Raw genomic sequence first — 26,019 nt, 5'->3', positions numbered from 1 at the left:
GCGCTGAGAGGCAGCAGTGCCAACCACTGTGCCACCCTTTTGGCCCATTTGAAAGCCTTGATTGAATCTGCCTCCACCACACTCTCAGGTACTGCATTCCAGATCCTGATCACTCACCAGGGGTGAAAGGTTTCCCTCATGTCGCCATTTCTTCTTTTGATCATTGCTTTACTTTGGTGTCTTCTGGTTCTGGATCCTTCCATCAATAGGCACAATTTCTTCCTATCTACTCTCCCCAGACTCATCATGACTTTGAATGTCTTTATCAGGTCTGCTGTCAAATCTTTCTTTCCAAGGAAAACAGTCCCAACTTCTCCAATCTGTTTGTTGAATATTTCCTCCTTAAGACACTTGGGGAATTTGCTCCCAGCCTTCTAGAACCTCACCAAATGACCAATTTTCTTCTGTAAGCCTAGTGTTAGCTGATTGACTCGGGAAGGCATGGCAGTCGAACTCAATTTTGACCTCTCACTGTATCACATTACTGGGGTCACCAAAGGGTGCTGAGGAACCAAAGTTCCTGCCTTCCCTAACAAAGGGCCGCCTGTAATTTCCCCTGCCCATCCCCCAGGCTGAAATCAGTTAACTTTATACAGACTAGGAATCAAAGCTAAAATCGATACGGGAACTCAGTGAATGAGAATACAAAGCCCTGGTGATGCCACACCTGGAGTACAGCAAAAGAGAAAATGCTGGAAAATCTCAGCAGTCTGGAAGCATCTGTAAGGAGAGAAAAGAGCTGACGTTTCGAGTCAAAGCTTTGACATCTGGACTCGAAACGTCAGCTCTTTTCTCTCCATACAGATGCTGCCAGACCTGCTGAGATTTTCCAGCATTTTCTCTTTTGGTTTCAGATTCCAGCATCCGCAGTAATTTGCTTTTATCCTGGAGTACAGCGTTCAGTTCTGGCACAGCGCTGCCTTTGGAGGGATAGAAAGAGAGGCTTGCATTTCTATTATGCTTTTCACAATGCCTTGATGTCTCAAAGCACTTTTGCAGCCAGTAAAACACTTCGTAGAAGCGGTTAGCAAGTAGGAAGCCATGTAGCTAATTTGCACATTGCAAATCCTCTAAAACACCAGTTTGATAATGACCTTAAAATCTCTTCTCTGCGATGTTGTTTAAGGGATAAATATTGTCCAGGACACCAGGGAGAATTTCTTTGTTCTTTACCATGGAAACTGTTACATCTAAACCCAGCAGGCAAATGTGGTCTCAGCTGTAATATCTGGTCTGAAAGAAGGCACCTCTGTCTGTGCGGCACACCCTCAGTACTGCAGTGAATTGCCAGCCTTGATTTTCTTATTGTGCTCAAGCTCCAGGGCGCTTGAACCTGGAACTTTGTCACTTAGAGACCAGAGTGATAGCAAAAGAGCCACAGCAACATTTATTTATATCGATACCTGGACTGTAAGGGTTAAATTATAATAAGGGATTGCACCAACGAGGGTGGTAGTCCCTGGAATTTAGGCACTTGAAGGGCGATGTGAACAAAGCTTTCAAAGTATTACGGGTAATTGATCGGGTAGATAGAGAGAAAGTAGTTCTGCTGCTTAGGGTCTCCGGGGCTAAGGGGCAAAGCCTGGAGTGAAATTAGGAACCACCTTCACACACAAAGGGTGTTGAAGGTAAAGGTAACATCGCTTCTCGGCCTTTTGGCTAAGATCAAGTGTAGTTATGCGGATGCTGCACTTGGTTGAGGTCATTAGGTTACATTGAAGCTTCATATGTTTCATATGAAGCAATTTTTAAAAGCGGTATCTCGGCCTTTTGGCTGAGATGCAGATGAGCTCAAGTCTTGGAGGAGGTATTGCTTTCCCTCCTCCAATCAGCTTGGCTCATGTAGATCAGGCCCAGGACAGGGTAATTTGGTCGCTTGCCCTGTCTTGCCAGCCTGGATCGGAAATGTCTCAACTTGTTGAGACTCTGAATTGGACTTGATTTGATTGAATTGGAAAAGCACAAAGGGTGCGAGAAGTTTGGAATTCTCTTCCATGAACGACAATTGACACTAGATCAGCAACTCACCAAAGATCCTTAGACAGCACCTTCCAAACCCACGACCACTTCCATCTAGAAGGACAAGGGCAGCGGATACATGGGAACACCCCCACCTGCAAGTTCCCCTCCAAGCCACTCACCATCCTGACTTGGAAATATATCGGCCGTTCCTTCGCAGTCGCTGGGTCAAAATCTTGGAATTCCCTCCCTAACGGCATTGTGGATCAACCCACAGCACGTGGACTGCAGCGATTCAAGAAGGCAGCTCACCACCACCTTCTCAAGGGGCAACTAGGGATGGGCAATAAATGCTGGCCCAGCTAGCGATGCCCATGTCCCATGAATGAATTTTTAAAAAATCAGTTGTTGAATTTGAAACTGAGATAGGTAGATTTGTATTAATCAAAGGGATGTGGGACAAAAGTAGGTATATGGAGTTAGGTTCCCGGAACTTCATTGGTTGTAAAGCACTTGAGCTGTCCCGTGATTGTGAGCAACGCTGTATAAAGACATAGCCCTGTCCTTGAAAAAGCAAAATACTGCGGGCGCTGGAATCTGAAATACAAACAGAAAATGCTGGAAAATCTTAGCAGGTCTGACAGCGTCTGTGGAGAGAGAATCGAGCCAACGTTTCGAGTCTGGATGACCCTTCGTCAGTGCCCAACTCGAAACGTTGGTTCGATTCTCTCCACACAGCCTGATGCTGCCAGACCTGCTGAGAATTTCCAGCATTTTCTGTTTTTGATTCTAATTGGACCGTTTCTTCTGGAAAGGGTTTGAAGAGGCTTTGATTAATTTACTGCCGAAGATCTTGCACATTCCCAAGAAAGAGTCATAAAACGAACCAAAGTGTTTGGGTGGCACAGTGGTTAGCAGTTCACCGTGTGACAAGTTCCATTCAGGGTTAAGGAGCCGTGCAAACTGCAGGCATGCATAAGGCTGAGGACAGGAGTAATACAGACCATTTTAGCCGAGGCTTGGCATTGCTGTAAACAGGGCGCGGAAGATGGTTTCCGTTTTGTGAATGGGGCAGAATCAGCTCCAGCAGGTTAGAATTCATTGTTAAAAGCAGAGTCCAGGCACTTACAGGAACTGGCTCCCTTGACTCAGCTGGAAATCCCTCCCAGACTCACCTGGATTCTCCCAGAAACAGAGAATAATCACCTGGGAACGCTCCTGCCAGTGGCTGCCGCAGACCGACATGCAACAATGGAAGCACCAGAATGCATCCAGGCTGCAGCGGGACTCTGCAAAACCATGGGATGAATGTTGAAGCTTCTGGAGGATTGTGGGTATTGTGGCCACCATTGCCTTGGCATTCTGGGCAGTGAGGGGGTGGGAGGTTGTGTGAACTCCTGGGTTACGGTCCAATAATAACAACAGCTTGCATTTATGTAGCACCTTTTGGGCGACACAGTGGTTAGCACTGCTGCCTCACAGCGCCAGGGACCTGGGTTCGATTCCAGCCTCGGATCACAGTCTGTGTGGAGTTTGCACGTTCTCCCCGTGTCTGCGTGGGTTTCCTCCGGGTGCTCCGGTTTCCTCCCACACTCCAAAGATGTGTAGGTTAGGTGGATTGGCCATGATAAATTACCCCTTACTGTCCAGAGATGCGCAGGTTAGGTGAATTGGCCATGCTAAATATACGTAGGGTTACAAGGATAGAGCGGGGGAGAGGGCCTGGGTAAGATGCTCTGTTGGAGAGTCGGTGCAGACTTGATGGGCTGAATGGCCTCTTTCGGCACTGTGGGGATTCTATTCTATTCTTTACTGTAATAAAGGGATGTTGACCCAACAGGGATATGGATGCACACACACACATCGCTCTCCCAATGCTGCTCAATGAAAATGCAAGTATATCAACTCACCTGTTGTCATCCCACAGGAACCTGGAGGCACCTGAAGCTCCCCTCTACTCAGCCAAGGCACATCGAGAAATCATCAACTGCATCGATGGCGTAGGTGGACTTGGAATTGGACAGGGGGCCCCAGAGATAGTCACTGGCAGCAGGGATGGTGAGTACCCGTACAGACAGTTTGGCAAATGAACCAGGAGGTTCATGTTTTACTGTGCTGCTGGAATTGGAAAGCAGGATGGCACGGTGGCCCAGTGGTTAGCACTGCTGCCTCACAGCACCAGGGACCCGGGTTCAATTCAGGCCTTGCGTCACTGTCTGTGTGGGGTCTGCACATTCTCCCCGTGTCTGTGTGGGATTCCTCCGGGTGCTCCGGTTTCCTCCCACAGTCCAAAGATGTTCGGGTTAGGTGCACTAGTCATGATAAATTGACCCTTAGTGTCAGGAGGACTAGCTAGGGTAAATGCATGGGGCTATGAGGATAGGGCCTGGGTGGGATTGTGGCCAGTGCAGACCTGATGGGCCGAATGGCCTCCTTCTGCACTGTAGGGATTCTATGTTGGGAGCAGATTGGCTAGTAACTTCCAAAAGGGAACTGGAAAAGCACATGAAAAGAAGCGGGAGAGATTGAATGGCTCTTTCAAAGAGCTGACACAGTCCTGATGGGCTGAACGGCCTCCTTCTCAGCACTATTGTTCTATGAAACCGAGACTTGGCGCTATTTTCTTTCTAACCCAGGATCTCAAACCACCCGTAAATGCTGCGGATACTAGAAATGCAAAATAAAAACAGAAAATATTGAAAGGCCAGGCAACGTGGAGAGAAAAACCAAATCAATGGCCGGAATTCTCCAGCTCTTCACGCCGGTGGGATTCTCCAGTCCCGCTGGCAGCGCAGCCCCGCCCGCGGGTTTCCTGCCAGCCTAGGGTGACGTCAGTGGGAATTCCCATCGACAGCGGCGGGACTGGAGAATCCTGCCACGAGCAAACAATGCGCCACCTCCCACTGGCGGGAAACAGGTGACTGGAAGGTTGGAGAATCTCACCCGGACTAACGACCTCTTGTCGAACTAGGTCGCCCTTTTACTCCCTACCTCCAACAAGCCGAAGATTTTGAAAGGTTTGAGCAAAGGGGCTGAGGACTCAGAAGATCTGTCCGTTCGAGAGAAATGCTTCAAAAATAAGGCCTCATTATTAAACCAAAGCACATGGAGGTCACAGCTGACGAGAGAAAGCTGTCTGGTTGACCGCAGAGTAAATGATGTTCCCACCACTTATGCAAATCTGCATTATTTATGTGGTGACGATGTCCATCTGAATATTACATGAATCGATGCCAGATGTTCCATCGCTAATACAGCTTTAGCACTGGGAGTGTAATCCACTTCTCTACATCGTCAGTCTCTGCTATTCACTGACCCAGTCACCTCACTGCCACCTTCCGTCAATCACAGCTCACTCAGAATCTCCAGTCCTTAGCCATGCCAACCTCCGCAGTTCAGAGAATCTCTACGGTGGGGCAGGAGGCCTTTCGGCCCATCGATTCTGCACCGACCCTCTGACAGAATATCTTACCCAGTGTAGATATTCAGAATATCTTCCCCCGCCCTATCCCTGTAACCCCACTCATTTAGCATGGCCAATCCATCTAACCTACACATCTTTGGACACGAAGGGACAATTTAGTATGGCCAATCCACCCCCTGCTCCCCACAACCCTTTATCCCGATTTCCATCAGAAACATATCCATCTTTTTCTTCAACCTGTTGATTAATTTTGCCCCCACTGCACTCTGGGGCAGGGAGTCCCACAGATTCACAACCCTCTGAAAGAACTACTTTCTCCTCATCTCAGTTTTGAACCTACCTCCTCTCATTCTGAGGGCAGGATTTTCCAACTGCACTCATCCTGAAACCGGAAAATCCCGCCTGAGGTCAACAGACCTTCCCATTGTCCACCCCTTGCCCGCTACGATTCCCGTGGCGGGTGGAACAGGAAAATTCACCCCTAATCTGTGCCCTCTTGTTCTAGACTGTCCCACAAGGGGGAACATCTGTTCAACTTCCATCTTATCAATCCCCCTTAGTACTTTATATTCCTCGATCAGATTCCCCCTCATTCTTCTGAACTCCAGCGAGTTTTCCTCGTACAATAGTCCCTTCATCCCCGGAATCAATCTGGGGAACCTCCTCTGAACTTCCTCCACTGCCACCACGTCCGTCCTCAAATAAGGAGACCAAAACTGGATACAATACTCCAGATGTGGTTCTACCAACGCCTTAGACAATTGTAATAACACTTCTTTACTTTTGCAATAAATGCCAAGTTTCCATTTAACTCGGTAACCTGTTCATTCTGAAACAAGAATGCTATCAACTGAGCCAAGCTGGCTCGGGCTGATTCAAGCGCTGATATCCCATTGGATTCTCATCAATTGGGAAGGATGGAGTTGGCTGTCAAGGAACCGTGCTTTTATTGCACAACTGAAAATAAACAATAACCAACAGGTCCCAACCGGAACTAAAAGATAATGGACTCTCTCAGGGTCTTAGAACATAGAACATAGAACATTACAGCGCAGTACAGGCCCTTCGGCCCTCGATGTTGCGCCGACCAGTGGTACCAATCTAAAGCCCCTCTAATCTACACTATTACAATATCATCCATATGTTTATCCAATAACCACTTGAACGCTCTCAACGTTGACGAGTCCACCACTGCTGCAGGCAGGGCATTCCACGCCCTTACTACTCTCTGAGTAAAGAACCTACCTCTAACATCTGTCCTATATCTCTCACCCCTTAATTTAAAGCTAAGTCCCCTCGTGCTAGCCAACACCATCTGTGGAAAAAGGCTCTCACTATCCACCCTATCTAATCCTCTGATCATCTTGTATGCCTCTATTAAGTCACCTCTTAACCTTCTTCTCTCTAACGAAAACAACCTCAAGCCCCTCAGCCTTTCCTCATACGATCTTCCCACCATACCAGGCAACATCCTGGTAAATCTCCTCTGCACCCTTTCCAACACTTCCACATCTTTCCTATAATACGGCGACCAGAACTGTACGCAATACTCCAAATGCGGCCGCACCAGAGTTTTGTACAGTTGCAGCATGACCTCCTGGTTCCGAAACTCAATCCCTCTACCAATAAAAGCTAACGCACCGTATGCCTTCTTAACAATCCTATCAACCTGGGTGCCAACTTTCAGGGATCTATGCACATGGACACCCAGATACCTCTGTTCATCCACACTACCAAGTATCTTACCATTAGCCCAGTACTCTGTATTCCTGTTACTCCTTCCAAAGTGAATCACCTCACATTTTTCCGCATTAAACTCCATTTGCCACCTCTCAGCCCAGCTCTGCAGCTTATCTATGTCCCTCTGTAACCTGCCACTTCATAGAAATCATAGAAATCATAGAAACCCTACAGTACAGAAAGAGGCCATTCGGCCCATCGAGTCTGCACCGACCACAATCCCACCCAGGCCCTCCCCCCATATCCCTACATATTTTACCCTCTAATCCCTCTAACCTACGCATCTCAGGACACTAAGGGGCAATTTTAGCATGGCCAATCAACCTAACCCGCACATCTTTGGACTGTGGGAGGAAACCGGAGCACCCGGAGGAAACCCACGCAGACACGAGGAGAATGTGCAAACTCCACACAGACAGTGACCCGAGCCGGGAATCGAACCCAGGTCCCTGGAGCTGTGATGCAGCAGTGCTAACCACTGTGCTACCGTGCCGCCCCTCTGCACTGTCTACAACTCCACCGACTTTAGTGTCATCCGCAAATTTACTAATCCATCCTTCCACGCCCTCATCCAAGTCATTAATAAAAATGACAAACAGCAGTGGCCCCAAAAAAGATCCTTGCGGTACACCACTTGTAACTGAACTCTCACACTCTCACATCTCTCTCTCTCTCTGACACACTCGCATCTCTCTCTCTCACACACATTGGCATCTCTCTTGCTTTATATAAAGTTCGGTATTTGAGCTTCTAAGAGGAATTTTCCAGGGTGTCCCTTTGCGAGGGAGGAGTCTCAGCTGATCTCACTCAGCCAATACAGAAACCATGAAAGACAGCATGTGGTTAAAGAACAAAAGGAAGTTTATTGCTAATGCATGCATCAGGAGAGAAAGATAGTCAATGAGTGCCGAATACCCTCTCTGACGTAACAGGACATGTGTGACTTTTTCTGAGCACTTAGATCTCCCGCCCAAACTGGAGAGTCCAATTACAATATTACACATTATTACCTTAGCCAATAACGCTCCACCTGTCAGCAAGATTAGGAGCTCATTAGTCCATGGCACCTGAAAGTCCCTTCCTCATTACTAAACAACCTAACCCATGTAAATCCGGTAGATTCAAAGCTATGTCAGTTTTAATTGGTAAAAGGAATCAGTTCCCCCGCCTGAGCCTAACCCCATTATCAGCATCAGAAACTCCAGCAACCTCGCTAACCATCAGCGAATTCACTCCCGTACATTCCAAAGCTCTGGTTAACTTGCAGCTGCCTGACTTGGAGGGCCAAAGGACCTGTTTCCTGTGCTGTACTGTTCTTTGTTCAAGCTGATAAGGAGAACTGCTCTCTCTATGCCCCTTTGTCCAAACAAATTCGGTCTGCCTGCTACTGTCTACTTCCCATCATGCTGAGCAGTTAGATCGTCGGTAGGCCAAGGTTCATAAGGCAGACGTTAAGAATACAGTTTAATTTCATAATACTTGGTTAACTTGTGGTTATACGGACAATATCTTTGCATATATTGCGTTAGGCACGTGGAGAATCCTTACCCTATATAGAAGGCACTTTGTAACCTTCACCTTAAGCCATTATAGTAAATGGAAAATGAGGGCTTTTACACTGGAAGTTTTATACTACCCTCCCTCAGAGCTCTACCTGGTGAGTTCATTACCAATTCCCAGGGAGCTCATATTCGATGGGTCCGACAGGGAGATCAGTCAGTGATTCCCCGTGCAAGCCTGGGAGTTATCACAGAGGGGAATAAGCTGCTTAGAGCCAAATGAGGATTACTTGTGACCTCCTCAACATTGTACCTTTCCTTCCAGGTACGGTCAAAGTCTGGGATTCACGACAGAAGGATCTTCCTGTGGCCAACATGGAGCCTGCAGCCGGGATCAACAGGAGGGACTGCTGGACAGTTGCTTTCGGTGAGTTGGAGCACGTGTATGATCTGCATCGCTGCACATAATGTACATCATGCACACGCACACACGCACACACACACACTCACACACTCACACACTCACATACACACACATGCGCACACTCACACACACACTCACATTCACACAGGCACTCACGCACACACACTCACTCGCACGTACGCGCACACACACTCACACACTCTCACACGCACACGCACGCACACACACACACACACACACACACTCTCACATGCACACACGCACACACACTCACACACACACACGCACACACACACACACTCACTCACATGCACACACATGCGCACTCACACGCACACACATGCACACTCACACGCACTCACACGCACACACATGCGCACTCACACGCACACACATGCGCACTCACACGCACACACATGCGCACTCACACGCACACACATGCGCACACACATGCGCACTCACGCACACACATGCGCACTCACACACGCACTCACACGCACACACATGCACACACACACACGCACTCACATTCACACACACACATGCATGCACACATGCACACACACTCACGCAAACACACACATACATCCTTGCACACGCGCATGCACACACACACGCACACTTGCACACACACATACACACTCATACACACACTCATACATGCACACACACAAACACATGCGTGCACACACTCAGCACACACACACATACGCACATACATATACACGCAAACACACATGAAGGTACACATTTACACACAAATGTTTAAAGTATGTTTTTTTGTGTTTAAAGTATGTTTGTCTTGGACTGGTTTTCAGGACACGCTTGTACCCCGTGGGATCGCTGTGTTTGTGCCGGATATGACAATGGGGATATTAAACTATTTGATTTGCGAAACATGGAAGTGCGATGGGAGACAAACGTCAAGAGTGGGGTGAGTTTGGAGTGGATTTTCACGGAGTGAAGTCCAGGGCTGCGGTGAAGCTGAGACAGACCAGTGTCAGCTCCTCGTCTGAGCTCAGCTAGAGGATCTCAGTTGGGGCAGCAGCGAAGGTCGAAGCCAGCTGTAATTGAACCCAGCTACTCAGTTCAGTTAAGGTGGCACAGTGGTCAGCACTGCTGCCTCACAGCTCCAGGGACCCGGGTGTAATTCCTGGCATGGGTCACTGTCTGTGTGGAGTTTGCACATTCTCCCCGTGTCTGCGTGGGTTTCCTCCGGGTGCTCCGGTTTCCTCCCACAGTCCAAAGATGTGCAGGTTAGGTTGATTGGCCCTGTTTAATGTGTGGGGTTACGGGGATAGGGTGGGGGAAAGGGTCTGGGTAAGATAATCTATTTATTATTAGCGTCACGAGCCGGCTTACATTAACACTGCAATGAAGTTACTGTGAAAATCCCCTAGTCGCCTCACTCCGGCGCCTATTCGGGTAACACTGAGGGAGAATTTAGCATGGCCAATGCACCCTAACCAGCACGTCTTTCACGTGCCTACACGGACAGTGACCCAAGCCGGGAATTGAACCCGGGTCCCTAGCGCTGTGAAGCAGCAGTGCTAACCACTGTGCCACCATGCCGCCCAAATATCAGAGAGTCAGTGTAGACTTGATGGGCTGAATGGCCTCTTCTGCACTGTAGGGATTCTCTGATTCTAAGTCTGCAGGGGCGCGGGATTTCTCTCCAGTGTCAGTTAGAGTTTGGTGAGTAGTCACAAGGTTGGGGATTCAAGTCCCACTCCAGGCAGTTAAGCACATAATCCAGGCTGACAGTGCGGCACTGAGGGAGCCCCACGCGGCACTGAGGGAGCACCGCACCGCACTGAGGGAGCACCGCGGAGCACTGAGGGAGCGCCGCGGGGCACTGAGGGAGCGCCGCACCGCACTGAGGGAGCACCGCGGGGCACTGAGGGAGCCCCACGCCGCACTGAGGGAGCACCGCGGGGCACTGAGGGAGCACCGCGGGGCACTGAGGGAGCGCCGCACCGCACTGAGGGAGCGCCGCAACGCACTGAGGGAGCACCGCGGGGCACTGAGGGAGCACCGCGGGGCACTGAGGGAGCGCCGCACCGCACTGAGGGAGCGCCGCACCGCACTGAGGGAGCGCCGCAACGCACTGAGGGGGCACCGCGGGGCACTGAGGGAGCACCGCGGGGCACTGAGGGAGCACCGCGGGGCACTGAGGGAGCACCGCGGGGCACTGAGGGAGTGCTGTGGGGCACTGAGGGAGCGCCGCACCGCACTGAGGGAGTGCCGCAACGCACTGAGGGAGCACCGCGGGGCACTGAGGGAGCACCGCGGGGCACTGAGGGAGCACCGCGGGGCACTGAGGGAGCACCGCGGGGCACTGAGGGAGCACCGCGGGGCACTGAGGGAGTGCTGTGGGGCACTGAGGGAGCCCCACGCCGCACTGAGGGAGCACCGCGGGGCACTGAGGGAGCGCCGCACCGCACTGAGGGAGCGCCGCAGGGCACTGAGGGAGCGCCGCACCGCACTGAGGGAGTGCCGCGGGGCACTGAGGGAGCGCCGCACCGCACTGAGGGAGCGCCGCACCGCACTGAGGGAGCGCCGCACCGCACTGAGGGAGTGCTGCGGGGCACTGAGGGAGTGCTGCGGGGCACTGAGGGAGCGCTGCGGGGCACTGAGGGAGTGCCGCACCGCACTGAGGGAGTGCCGCACCGCACTGAGGGAGCGCTGCGGGGCACTGAGGGAGTGCCGCACCGCACTGAGGGAGTGCCGCACCGCACTGAGGGAGTGCCGCACCGCACTGAGGGAGTGCTGCGGGGCACTGAGGGAGTGCTGCGGGGCACTGAGGGAGTGCTGCGGGGCACTGAGGGAGTGCTGCGGGGCACTGAGGGAGCGCTGCGGGGCACTGAGGGAGTGCCGCACCGCACTGAGGGAGCGCTGCACCGCACTGAGGGAGCGCTGCGGGGCACTGAGGGAGTGCCGCACCACACTGAGGGAGCGCTGCACTGCACTGAGGGAGTGCTGCGGGGCACTGAGGGAGTGCCGCACCGCACTGAGGGAGCGCTGCACCGCACTGAGGGAGCGCTGCGGGGCACTGAGGGAGCGCCGCACCGCACTGAGGGAGCGCCGCACCGCACTGAGGGAGTGCTGCGGGGCACTGAGGGAGTGCCGCACCGCACTGAGGGAGTGCTGCGGGGCACTGAGGGAGTGCTGCGGGGCACTGAGGGAGTGCCGCACCGCACTGAGGGAGTGCCGCACCGCACTGAGGGAGTGCTGCGGGGCACTGAGGGAGCGCCGCACCGCACTGAGGGAGTGCTGCGGGGCACTGAGGGAGTGCCGCACCGCACTGAGGGAGTGCTGCGGGGCACTGAGGGAGTGCTGCGGGGCACTGAGGGAGTGCCGCACCGCACTGAGGGAGTGCCGCACCGCACTGAGGGAGTGCTGCGGGGCACTGAGGGAGCGCTGCGGGGCACTGAGGGAGTGCCGCACCGCACTGAGGGAGTGCCGCACCGCACTGAGGGAGCGCTGCGGGGCACTGAGGGAGCGCCGCACCGCACTGAGGGAGCGCCGCACCGCACTGAGGGAGCGCTGCGGGGCACTGAGGGAGCGCCGCACCGCACTGAGGGAGCGCCGCACCGCACTGAGGGAGTGCTGCGGGGCACTGAGGGAGCGCCGCACCGCACTGAGGGAGCGCTGCGGGGCACTGAGGGAGCGCCGCACCGCACTGAGGGAGCGCTGCGGGGCACTGAGGGAGCGCCGCACCGCACTGAGGGAGCGCCGCACTGCACTGAGGGAGCGCCGCACCGCACTGAGGGAGCGCCGCACCGCACTGAGGTAGCGCCGCACCGCACTGAGGGAGTGCTGCGGGGCACTGAGGGAGCGCTGCACCGCATGGAGGGAGCCACGCACCGCACTGAGGGAGCACTGCAGGGCACTGAGGGAGCCCCACACTGCACTGTGGGAGCCTCGCACCGCACGGAGGGAGCGCCGCGGGGCACTGAGGGAGCCCCGCACCGCACTGAGGGAGCGCCGCACCGCACTGAGGGAGCGCCGCACCGCACTGAGGGAGCGCCGCACCGCACTGAGGGAGCGCCGCACCGCACTGAGGGAGCGCCGCACCGCACTGAGGGAGCGCTGCGGGGCACTGAGGGAGCGCCGCACCGCACTGAGGGAGCGCCGCACCGCACTGAGGGAGCGCCGCACCGCACTGAGGTAGCGCCGCACCGCACTGAGGGAGTGCTGCGGGGCACTGAGGGAGCGCCGCACCGCATGGAGGGAGCCACGCACCGCACTGAGGGAGCACTGCAGGGCACTGAGGGAGCCCCACACTGCACTGAGGGAGCCTCGCACCGCACGGAGGGAGCGCCGCGGGGCACTGAGGGAGCCCCGCACCGCACTGAGGGAGCCCCGCACCGCACTGAGGGAGCGCCGCACTGCACTGAGGGAGCGCCGCGGGGCACTGAGGGAGCGCCGCGGGGCACTGAGGGAGCGCCGCGGGGCACTGAGGGAGTGCCGCGGGGCACTGAGGGAGCGCCACGGGGCACTGAGGGAGCGCCACGGGCCACTGAGGGAGCCCCGCACCGCACTGAGGGAACGCCGTGAGGCACTGAGGGAGCGCCGCGGGGCACTAAGGGAGCGCCGCGGGGCACTGAGGGAGCGCCGCGAGGCACTGAGGGTGCGCCGCGAGGCACTGAGGGAGCGCTGCGGGGCACTGAGGGAGCGCCGCACCGCACTGAGGGAGCGCCGCACCGCACTGAGGGAGCGCCGCACAGCACTGAGGGAGCGCCGCACAGCACTGAGGGAGCGCCGCACCGCACTGAGGGAGCGCCGCGGGGCACTGAGGGAGCGCTGCGGGGCACTGAGGGAGCCCCGCACCGCACTGAGGGAGCCCCGCACCGCACTGAGGGAGCGCCGCACCGCAAAGAGGGAGCGCCGCACCGCGCTGAGGGAGCACTGCACCGCACTGAGGGAGCGCCGCACTGCACTGAGGGAGCCCCGCACCGCACTGAGGGAGCGCCGCACCGCACTGAGGGAGCGCCGCACCGCACTGAGGGAGCGCCGCACCGCACTGAGGGAGCGCTGCGGGGCACTGAGGGAGCGCCGCACCGCACTGAGGGAGCGCCGCACCGCACTGAGGGAGCGCCGCACCGCACTGAGGTAGTGCCGCACCGCACTGAGGGAGTGCTGCGGGGCACTGAGGGAGCGCCGCACCGCATGGAGGGAGCCACGCACCGCACTGAGGGAGCACTGCAGGGCACTGAGGGAGCCCCACACCGCACTGAGGGAGCCCCGCACCGCACTGAGGGAGCGCCGCACTGCACTGAGGGAGCGCCGCGGGGCACTGAGGGAGCGCCGCGGGGCACTGAGGGAGCGCCGCGGGGCACTGAGGGAGCGCCGCGGGGCACAGAGGGAGTGCCGCGGGGCACTGAGGGAGCGCCACGGGGCACTGAGGGAGCGCCGCGGGCCACTGAGGGAGCCCCGCACCGCACTGAGGGAACGCCGTGAGGCACTGAGGGAGCGCCGCGGGGCACTAAGGGAGCGCCGCGGGGCACTGAGGGAGCGCCGCGAGGCACTGAGGGTGCGCCGCGAGGCACTGAGGGAGCGCTGCGGGGCACTGAGGGAGCGCCGCACCGCACTGAGGGAGCGCCGCACCGCACTGAGGGAGCGCCGCACAGCACTGAGGGAGCGCCGCACAGCACTGAGGGAGCGCCGCACCGCACTGAGGGAGCGCCGCGGGGCACTGAGGGAGCGCTGCGGGGCACTGAGGGAGCCCCGCACCGCACTGAGGGAGCCCCGCACCGCACTGAGGGAGCGCCGCACCGCAAAGAGGGAGCGCCGCACCGCGCTGAGGGAGCACTGCACCGCACTGAGGGAGCGCCGCACTGCACTGAGGGAGCCCCGCACCGCACTGAGGGAGCCCCGCACCGCACTGAGGGAACGCCGTGAGGCACTGAGGGAGCGCCGCGGGGCACTGAGGGAGCGCCGCGGGGCACTGAGGGAGCGCCGCGAGGCACTGAGGGTGCGCCGCGAGGCACTGAGGGAGCGCTGCGGGGCACTGAGGGAGCGCCGCACCGCACTGAGGGAGCGCCGCACCGCACTGAGGGAGCGCCGCACCGCGCTGAGGGAGCACTGCACCGCACTGAGGGAGCGCTGCGGGGCACTGAGGGAGCACTGCGGGGCACTGAGGGAGCGCCGCACCGCACTGAGGGAGCGCCGCACCGCGCTGAGGGAGCACTGCACCGCACTGAGGGAGCACTGCACCGCGCTGAGGGAGCACTGCACCGCACTGAGGGAGCACTGCACCGCACTGAGGGAGCACTGCACCGCACTGAGGGAGCACTGCACCGCACTGAGGGAGCACTGCACCGCACTGAGGGAGTGCTGCGGGGCACTGAGGGAGCGCCGCGGGGCACTGAGGGAGCGCCGCGGGGCACTGAGGGAGCGCCGCACCGCACTGAGGGAGCGCCGCACAGCACTGAGGGAGCGCCGCACAGCACTGAGGGAGCGCCCCACCGCACTGAGGGAGCGCCGCGGGGCACTGAGGGAGCGCTGCGGGGCACTGAGGGAGCCCCGCACCGCACTGAGGGAGCCCCGCACCGCACTGAGGGAGCGCCGCACCGCAAAGAGGGAGCGCCGCACCGCGCTGAGGGAGCACTGCACCGCACTGAGGGAGCGCTGCGGGGCACTGAGGGAGCACTGCGGGGCACTGAGGGAGCGCCGCACTGCACTGAGGGAGCCCCGCACCGCACTGAGGGAGCCCCGCACCGCACTGAGGGAGCCCCGCACCGCACTGAGGGAACGCCGTGAGGCACTGAGGGAGCGCCGCGGGGCACTGAGGGAGCGCTGCGGGGCACTGAGGGAGCGCCGCACCGCACTGAGGGAGCGCCGCATCGCGCTGAGGGAGCGCCGCACCGCGCTGAGGGAGCACTGCACCGCACTGAGGGAGCGCCGCGGGGCACTGAGGGAGCGCTGCGGGGCACTGAGGGAGCCCCGCACCGCACTGAGGGAGCCCCGCACCGCACTGAGGGAGCGCCGCACCGCACTGAGGGAGCGCCGCACCGCGCTGAGGGAGCACTGCACCGCACTGAGGGAGCGCTGCAGGGCACTGAGGGAGCACTGCGGGGCACTGAGGGAGCACTGCGGGGCACTGAGGGAGCGCCGCACCGCACTGAGGGAGCACTGCACCGCACTGAGGGAGCACTGCACCGCACTGAGGGAGCACTGCACCGCACTGAGGGAGCGCCCCACCGCACTGAGGGAGCGCCGCGGGGCACTGAGGGAGCGCTGCGGGGCACTGAGGGAGCCCCGCACCGCACTGAGGGAGCCCCGCACCGCACTGAGGGAGCGCCGCACCGCAAAGAGGGAGCGCCGCACCGCGCTGAGGGAGCACTGCACCGCACTGAGGGAGCGCCGCACTGCACTGAGGGAGCCCCGCACCGCACTGAGGGAGCCCCGCACCGCACTGAGGGAACGCCGTGAGGCACTGAGGGAGCGCCGCGGGGCACTGAGGGAGCGCCGCGGGGCACTGAGGGAGCGCCGCGAGGCACTGAGGGTGCGCCGCGAGGCACTGAGGGAGCGCTGCGGGGCACTGAGGGAGCGCCGCACCGCACTGAGGGAGCGCCGCACCGCACTGAGGGAGCGCCGCACCGCGCTGAGGGAGCACTGCACCGCACTGAGGGAGCGCTGCGGGGCACTGAGGGAGCACTGCGGGGCACTGAGGGAGCGCCGCACCGCACTGAGGGAGCGCCGCACCGCGCTGAGGGAGCACTGCACCGCACTGAGGGAGCACTGCACCGCGCTGAGGGAGCACTGCACCGCACTGAGGGAGCACTGCACCGCACTGAGGGAGCACTGCACCGCACTGAGGGAGCACTGCACCGCACTGAGGGAGCACTGCACCGCACTGAGGGAGTGCTGCGGGGCACTGAGGGAGCGCCGCGGGGCACTGAGGGAGCGCCGCGGGGCACTGAGGGAGCGCCGCACCGCACTGAGGGAGCGCCGCACCGCACTGAGGGAGCGCCGCACAGCACTGAGGGAGCGCCGCACAGCACTGAGGGAGCGCCCCACCGCACTGAGGGAGCGCTGCGGGGCACTGAGGGAGCCCCGCACCGCACTGAGGGAGCCCCGCACCGCACTGAGGGAGCGCTGCACCGCAAAGAGGGAGCGCCGCACCACGCTGAGGGAGCACTGCACCGCACTGAGGGAGCGCTGCGGGGCACTGAGGGAGCACTGCGGGGCACTGAGGGAGCGCCGCACTGCACTGAGGGAGCCCCGCACCGCACTGAGGGAGCCCCGCACCGCACTGAGGGAACGCCGTGAGGCACTGAGGGAGCGCCGCGGGGCACTGAGGGAGCGCCGCGGGGCACTGAGGGAGCGCCGCGAGGCACTGAGGGTGCGCCGCGAGGCACTGAGGGAGCGCTGCGGGGCACTGAGGGAGCGCCGCACCGCACTGAGGGAGCGCCGCATCGCGCTGAGGGAGCGCCGCACCGCGCTGAGGGAGCACTGCACCGCACTGAGGGAGCGCCGCGGGGCACTGAGGGAGCGCTGCGGGGCACTGAGGGAGCCCCGCACCGCACTGAGGGAGCCCCGCACCGCACTGAGGGAGCGCCGCACCGCACTGAGGGAGCGCCGCACCGCGCTGAGGGAGCACTGCACCGCACTGAGGGAGCGCTGCAGGGCACTGAGGGAGCACTGCGGGGCACTGAGGGAGCACTGCGGGGCACTGAGGGAGCGCCGCACCGCACTGAGGGAGCACTGCACCGCACTGAGGGAGCACTGCACCGCACTGAGGGAGCACTGCACCGCACTGAGGGAGCACTGCACCGCACTGAGGGAGCACTGCACCGCACTGAGGGAGTGCTGCGGGGCACTGAGGGAGCGCCGCGGGGCACTGAGGGAGCGCCGCGGGGCACTGAGGGAGCGCCGCACCGCACTGAGGGAGCGCCGCGAGGCACTGAGGGAGTGCCGCACCGCACTGAGGGAGCGCCGCACCGCACTGAGGGAGCGCCGCACCGCACTGAGGGAGCGCCGCACCGCACTGAGGGAGCGCCGCACCGCACCGCACTGAGGGAGCGCCGCGGGGCACTGAGGGAGCGCCGCGGGGCACTGAGGGAGTGCTGCAGGGCACTGAGGGAGTGCCGCATGGCACTGAGGGAGCGCCGCGAGGCACTGAGGGAGTGCCGCACCGCACTGAGGGAGCGCCGCACCGAACTGAGGGAGCGCCGCACCGCACTGAGGGAGCGCCGCACCGCACTGAGGGAGCGCCGCACCGCACTGAGGGAGCGCCGCGGGGCACTGAGGGAGTGCCGCGGGGCACTGAGGGAGCGCCGCGGGGCACTGAGGGAGTGCTGCAGGGCACTGAGGGAGTGCCGCATGGCACTGAGGGAGCGCCGCGGGGCACTGAGGGAGCGCCGCGGGGCACTGAGGGAGCGCCACGGGGCACTGAGGGAGCGCCGCGGGGCACTGAGGGAGCACCGCGGGGCACTGAGAGAGCGCCGCGGGGCACTGAGGGAGCACCGCGGGGCACCGAGGGAGTGCCGCACCGCACTGAGGGAGTGCCGCACCGCACTGAGGGAGTGCCGCGCCGCACTGAGGGAACGCCACACGGCACTGAGGGAGCGCTGTGCCACGTTGAGGGAGCGCCGTGCCGCACTGAGGGAATGCTGCACTGTTGGAGGTGCTGTTTTTTTGAATGAGATGTTATACCAAGGCTTGTTTGCTCTCGCAACATTGTTTTGAAGGCGAGCAGCGAAATTCTCCCCCAATATTTATTCCCAACGCAGTATCGCTTAAAAACAAAAGATAATTCGTTCTTTATCATGTTGCTGCTTTCGGGAACTTGCTGTGTACAAATGAGCTGCTGTGTTCCTGATATTACAACAGTGTCTACACTTCAATAAGCACTTAGTGGGCTGCAAAGTAGTTTGGGATGTTGTAAAAGGTGCCATATAAATGCCAGTTCTTTCTATTACTGACATTTCTGGACATCTAAGAAGTATAGAATTGGGCACAGTAAGAAGTCTCACAACACCAGGTTAGAGTCCAACAGGTTTATTTGGAATCTGATGAAGGAGCAGCCTTCAAATAAACCTGTTGGACTTTAACCTGGTGTTGTGAGGCTTCTTACTGCCTATCTCAGCCCAACGCCGGCAACTCCACATCAAATATCGAATTGGCAGGGATGGGAAAGCCTCCTGGACCGAGTGGTCTTTTTGCCGGTGGTTGCTGTGGTTTCTGATAGAACCATAGAAAATTACAGCTCAGAAACAGGCCTTTTGGCCATTCTTGTCTGTGCCGAACCATTTTATGCCTAGTCCCACTGACCTGCACTTGGACCATATCCCTCCACGCCCCTCTCATCCATGAACCCGTCCAAGTTTTTCTTAAATGTTAAAAGTGACCCCGCATTTACCACTTTATCCGGCAGCTCATTCCACACTCCCACCACTCTCTGCGTGAAGAAGCCCCCCCTAATATTCCCTTTAAACTTTTCTCCTTTCACCCTTAACCCATGCCCTCTGGTTTTTTTTCTCCCCTAGCCTCAGCGGAAAAAGCCTGCTTGCATTCACTCTATCTATACCCATCAAAATCTTATACACCTCTATCAAATCTCCCCTCAATCTTCTACGCTCCAGGGGAATAAAGTCCCAACCTATTCAATCTCTCTGATGAGGAAATGTCCACTGAAGCTGACTCGAGTCTGTGTTTTATTACCCGAATTCTGGGGTAGGTATGCTGCGTGGAGTTTGATGGAAGGGACACGAGCTTGAATAAACTAGTTGCAACAACGCTGGAAGGAAGGATCCATGTCTTCAACATGCAGGGGTTCCACACGGACAATGGCTTTACCTCCCGGAGTGAGAAGGTGAGATATTGAGGAGTGGAATTTATACAATCACGCAGAGCTCTGGGTCAGACCCCATCTGGAGTAATGGAAATGATATACGGACATCACACCCCAGGATGTATCGGCTTTGGACAGGGTGCAGGTCACCAGAATAGTTAGAATCCTTATCTGAATCCCTACAGTGCAGAAGGAGGCCATTCGGCCCATCAAGTCTGCACCGACCACAAGGCCTGTCCCCATAACTCCACATAATCCCCTGACACTAAGGGGCAATTTAGCACGGCCAATGCACCTGACCCACAGGGCGGCACGGTAGCACAGTGGGTTAGCACTGCTGCTTCACAGCTCCAGGGTCCCGGGTTCGATTCCCGGCTCGGGTCACTGTCTGTGTGGAGTTTGCACATTCTCCTCGTATCTGCGTGGGTTTCCTCCGGGTGCTCCGGTTTCCTCCCACAGTCCAAAGATGTGCGGGTTAGGTTGATTGGCCAGGTTAAAAATTGCCCCTTAGAGTCCTGGGATGCGTAGGTTAGAGGGATTAGCGGGTAAATATGTGGGGTGGGATTGTGGTCGGTGCAGACTCGATGGGCCGAATGGCCTCCTTCTGCACTGTAGGGTTTCTATGATTTCTATGATCTTTGGACTGTGAAAGGAAACTGGAGCACCCAGAGGAAACCCACGCAGACACGGGGCAAATGTGCAAACTCCACACACACAGACAGTGAGCCGAGGCCGGAATCGAACTCTTCCTGTTGGGGAACACTTCAGCGGTCACGGGCATTCGGCCTCTGATATTCGGGTAAGCGTTCTCCAAGGCGGCCTTCGCGACACACGACAACGCAGAGTCGCTGAGCAGAAACTGATAGCCAAGTTCCGCACACACAAGGACGGCCTCAACCGGGATATTGGGTTTATGTCACACTATTTGTAACTCCCACAGTTGCGTGGACCTGCAGAGTTTCACTGGCTGTCTTGTCTGGAGACAATACACATCTTTTTAGCCTGTCTTGATGCTCTCTCCACTCCCATTGTTTTGTTTCTTAAAGACTGGATTAGTTGTAAGTATTCGCATTCCAACAATTATTCATGTAAATTGAGTCTGTGTCTTTATAAGTTCTGTTTGTGAACAGAATTCCCACTCACCTGAAGAAGGGGCTTAGAGCCTCGAAAGCTTGTGTGGCTTTTGCTACCAAATAAACCTGTTGGACTTTAACCTGGTGTTGTTAAACTTCTTACGGCATAATAATAAAACAGGGGGATGTCTGGAAGCACTTCCTCACACAAACTTTGAAATAAACTGATTGCTCAGGGAGTTAGACTAGTCCCATAGATAAGATGAGCAGCAATGGGTCTAACACTGCCAATTTCATAAGTTATCCTGTGTGTTTTTTTTACATTGGATTAATAACCATACGGACAGCCTCAGCTCACAATGCTTTACACACCTAGACAGCACAGAGTTAGTACTTAATTATGTAGGATTCATAATAGTTCATAAGATATAGGAGCAGAATTAGACCATTCGGCCCATCGAGTCCGCTCCGCCATTCGATCATGGCTGATATGCTCCTCATCCCATTTTCCTGCCTTCTCCCCATAACCCTTCAACCCATTCCCAATTAAAAATCTGTCTAACTCCTCCTTAAATTTACTCACTGCCCCAGCATCCACCGCACTTTGGGGCAGCGAATTCCATAGATTCACAACCCTTTGGGAGAAGTAGTTTCTCCTCAACTCTGGTTTAAATTTGCTGCCCCTTATCCTAAGATTATGACCTCTCGTCCGAGAATGTCCCACAAGAGGGAGCATCCGCTCCACGTCTACTTTATCCATACCTTTTATCATCTTGTATACCTCAATTTGATCTCCCCTCATTCTTCTAAATTCCAGAGAGCATCGGCCTAAACTGTTCAATCTCTCTTCATACGACAAACCCCTCATCTCTGGAATCAATCTAGTGAACCTCCTCTGAACTGCCTCCAATGCCACTACATCTTTCCTCAAATAAGGGGACCAAAACTGTGCACAATACTCCAGGTGCGGCCTCACCAATGCCTTGTATAGTTGCAACAATACTTCCTTATCTTTATATTCTATTCCTTTAGCTACAAATGCCAACAGTCCATTTGCTTTCTTTATTATCTGCTGTACCTGCATGCTAGGTTTCTGTGACTCATGAACGAGGACACCCAGATCCCTCTACACCAGAGCACCCCGAAGTCTCTCCCCATTTAGATAATAAGTCGCCTTCCCATTTTTCCGCCCAAAATGCATGACCTCACATTTACACCATGCAATGTTTCCCTGTAACTGTGCTGCTAAAATCAAGAACTGTAGCCTCCAACTCAGTCTTCACCAGAACGTCACTCCTGAGTTTCCTCCGTCACTCCTTCCTCTTATAATCTGTGGGAATTTTCAAAATCCAAGCTTGCCTTAATCATCATTACTGCTTCAGTTATTATGAGTCCTCAGTCTCAGGGTTGACCTGCGCAATTATCATAGAATCCCTACAGTGCAGAAGGAGGCCATTCAGTCCATCAATCCCACCCAGGCCCTATCCCCGTAACCCCACGTATTTACCCTCCTAATCTCCCTGACATTAAGGAGCCATTGAGCATGGCCAATCCGCCTTTCCGCACATCTTTGGACTATGGGAGGAAACCGGAGCACCTGGAGGAAACCCACGCAGACACGGGGAGAACGTGCGGACTCTGCACAGACAGTGACCCAACCAGGGAATTGAACCCGGATCCCTGGTGCTGTGAGGCAGCAGTCCTAAGCACTATGCTGCCATGCAGAGGTCTCCCCCTATCCTTCAGGGTTCTTGTTGTAAGGTACAGGTGATCACAGTGATGTTTGTCGAACTGGCATCCTCCTATCTGTTTCCATGAACTGCTCAGAGCTGTGCAGAGCAAACCCTTCATCACACAACCTTTCTCAGCTGAGAGAAATAAACATCTTTATTTTAATTTCAGGTCTGTGGAAGGGCAAGGTTCAGCCCTCAGGAACAGCAGCTCAGGGAGTTTATTTCCCATTGGAGATTTCGAACAGACACATCAAAGGCCAATAACTTGTGTATTTTCATTCTCTTTTGAAAGCCGTACAAATTTACAGCTTGGACAGTGCGACATTTGCCTCAGAATGGAAATATCTTCATTACAAGTGGAGGAGCTGGCTGCCTGCACCTGTGGAAACAGTGAGTGAATGTGTCTTGGAGTTTTAGCAAGTGCTGATGCCTGTTACTAATCCAGCAGTGTGCTGGCCCAGTGTGGCGTTGGCCGTTTGGCTGCAGTTAATGCTTGTCCTTGGGAGGTGAATAAGCTCGTTGTGCTGTCTGCTTCCATTCATGGAGTCACAGGGTGGGATTTTCCAGCCGCGCTCACCCCAAAGCCGGATAATCCCGCCTGAGGTCAACGGACCTTTCCATGGTCGGGCAGGACAGGAAAGGTCCCCCCATAGAGCCACACGGTGTAGAAAAGGCCCTTCGGCCCATCGAGTCTACACTGACAATAACTACCATTAAAGTCACGCTCATCCCATTTTCCTGCACTTGTCCCATATCCTTGAATGTTAGGATATTTAGGGGAGACAGTGGCCTAGTGGCATTATCACTAGATTATTTAATCCAGAAACTCAGCTAATGCTCTGGGGGACCCGGGTTCGAATCCCGCCACGGCAGATGGTGGAATTTGAATTCAATAAAAAATATCTGGAATTAAGAATCTACTGATGACCATGAAACCATCGTTGGAAAACCCCATCTGGTTCACTAATGTCCCTTTGGGGAAGGAAATCTGCCATCCTTACCCCGTCTGGCCTACATGTGACTCCAGAGCCACAGCAATGTGGTTGACTCTCAGGTAACTAAGGATGGGCAATAAATGCTGGCCCAGCCAGCGACACCCATGTCCCACAAATGAATAGAGAAAAAATAATTCAAGTGCTCTCCCAAATATTTTTTAATGGCTGTAAGATTGCCGACCTCCACTACCTGCCCAGGCAGAGCGTTCCAGATTCCCACCACCCTCTGAGTGAAAAAGTTTTTTTCTCAAATCCCCTCTGAATCTCCTGCCCCTCACCCTAAAATGATGCCCCCTCGTGATTGACCCTTCAACCAAGGGGGACAGCTGTCCCGACCCCTCATAATCTTACACACCTCAATCATGTCCCCCCTCAGCCTTCTCTGCTCCAGAGAAAATAATCCCAGTCTATTGAGTCTCTCCTTATAGCTCAAACGCTCCATCCCAGGCAACATCCTGGTCAACCTCCTCTGAACCCCCGCTAGTGCTATCACGCCCTTCCTATAGTGAGGTGACCACTCCTTGAATGGGCTCGAATCCTCTCAGATTGGTCAGCTCACTTGTAGGAACACAAGTAAAGGGGAGAAAGCCCATTTGATAAGATTCATGGTGGTGGTTGGTGGCGGGGGTGGGGGGGGCGAATGGGGGGGCGGTATAAAAACAATCAGAGATGATTCTTTTCAGTTCTCCTCCTTTGTTCCCTCCCCGTTCTTGCCGTGTGAAGCTCAGGGGGTCCTGGCTGACTTCAGTTGCTCCATTCAAGTGGATATTTTCAGATTTTTCAAGCTTCTGGGTGGGACTTCAAAACTGACCCTGTCTTTATTCCATCACAAGAGCATTTCTCTGTGACCAGCAGCCCCAGGGATGTTCCTGGCTCAGGGGCACTGTTCTGCCTCATCAGTATGTGCCACCCTATGGTACAGTGGCTTCACTGGGCAAACAGGAGCATTCTTCGATTCACAGTCTTAAAAACTTATAAAATTCTAACAGGATTCGACAGATTAGACTCTGCAAGAATGTTCCCGATGGTGGGGGAGCCATTGAATAGAATTATAGAATCCCTACAGTGCAGAAGGAGGCCATTTGGCCCATCTGGCCTGCACCCACCACAATACCATCCAGGCCCTATCCCCATAACCTCATATATTTACCCTGCTAATCCCTCTGACACTAGGGTCAATTTATCATGGCCAATCCACCTAACCTGTACATCTTTGGAGTGTGGGAGGAAACCGGAGCACCCGGAGGGAACCCACGCAGACACGGGGAGAACGTGCAGACTCCACACAGACAGTGATCCGAGGCCGGAATCGAACCCGAATCCCTGCCACTGTGAGGCAGCAGTGCTAACCATTGTGCCACCGTGTCGTCCCATAGTTTGAGGATAAGGAGTAAACCTTTTGGGACTGAGGTGCGGAGAAATTTCTTCACCCAGAGGGTGGTGAATGTGTGGAATTCACTCCCACAGAAAGTAGTTGAGGCCAAAACGTTGTGTGATTTCAAGAAGAAATGAGATATCGCTCTTGGGGCTAAAGGGATTAAGGGATGTGGGGGAAGGGGGGGATCAGGATGTTGAATTCGATGATCAGCCATGATCGTAATGAATGGCGGAGCAGGCTCGAAGGGCCGAATGGCCTCCTCCTGCTTCTAGTTTCTCTCTGTTTCTATGTCATATGTATCATTGTTTTTTAGCAGCAGTGAATCTTCAGCACTTCTCAACAAGACTGATCAGGAGCCAGAGGACAGGGATTCAGCAAGCGCCAGCAGACTCCTGAGTACCATCTCTCTCTCATCTCAGCCCATTGGTAGCCTCGACTGGAATGCGGATAAGCAAGGGCTGTGTATCGCTGCGTCCTTCGATCGCAGAGTTCACATCCTCATCATTGCAAATCAGCAGGGTTTATAAACCCAGCAGCGAGGAGGCAGCGATCGTCACCACTTGAAATTTCTCAGCAACCTACGGACACTCCAGGAGCCGTATCAGGGAAAGACCTGGCTGTGTGTCTAAAATATTTTGTTATCACGAGTTTAAACGGAAGCAAAATGTCGGATTGCTCATCTCATTGTCAAACCCATCTCTTGGTAAAATAAACGCGACTGTGAAGAAATGCTCCGACCTCGTTCACCCCCACCCCGGCAGCCAGCGACAACAGAGAATTTGGCGCTCAGCCAAATCTCAGTTCACTGCAGCGGGACTGGAGAATCCCAGCCGCGGGCGGGACTGGAGAATCACAACCGCGGGCAGGACTGGAGAATCCCAGCCGTGGGAAGGACTGGAGAATCACAACCGTGGGCGGGACTGGAGAATCCCAGCTGTGGTTGAGGTCGGAGAAGCCCAGCCGCGGGCAGGACTGGAGAATCCCAGCCGCGGG

The 26,019-nt window shown here is 56.2% G+C and overlaps 1 protein-coding gene and 1 pseudogene across 3 annotated transcripts in view; both read left to right on the top strand.

The window, feature by feature from the left end:
• Positions 1–25,639, top strand: part of LOC144511087 (dynein axonemal assembly factor 10-like) — a 36,462-nt gene extending 10,823 nt beyond the window's left edge. The window contains exons 3-8 of one of the 3 annotated variants that reach the window (XM_078241062.1): positions 3,887–4,017; positions 8,948–9,049; positions 9,865–9,980; positions 19,734–19,868; positions 22,946–23,043; positions 25,346–25,639. In XM_078241062.1, coding sequence (XP_078097188.1) covers positions 3,887–4,017; positions 8,948–9,049; positions 9,865–9,980; positions 19,734–19,868; positions 22,946–23,043; positions 25,346–25,553 — 790 coding nt within the window. In that variant the 3' untranslated portion in view covers positions 25,554–25,639. Of the gene's footprint in view, positions 1–3,886; positions 4,018–8,947; positions 9,050–9,864; positions 9,981–19,733; positions 19,869–22,945; positions 23,044–25,342 lie in introns of all 3 variants that reach the window. The other 2 variants (XM_078241061.1, XM_078241063.1) reach the window with 2 other exon arrangements.
• On the top strand, positions 1,640–1,841 carry LOC144511579 (U2 spliceosomal RNA; annotated as a pseudogene).
• Positions 25,640–26,019: the final 380 nt, after the last annotated feature.

Source organism: Mustelus asterias, chromosome 24 (genome assembly GCF_964213995.1).
Source record: "Mustelus asterias chromosome 24, sMusAst1.hap1.1, whole genome shotgun sequence".
NCBI classification, from domain to species: Eukaryota; Metazoa; Chordata; class Chondrichthyes; order Carcharhiniformes; family Triakidae; genus Mustelus; species Mustelus asterias.
Note: the sequence above shows the minus strand (reverse complement) of the source record. Positions and strands in the feature narration are given on the sequence as shown.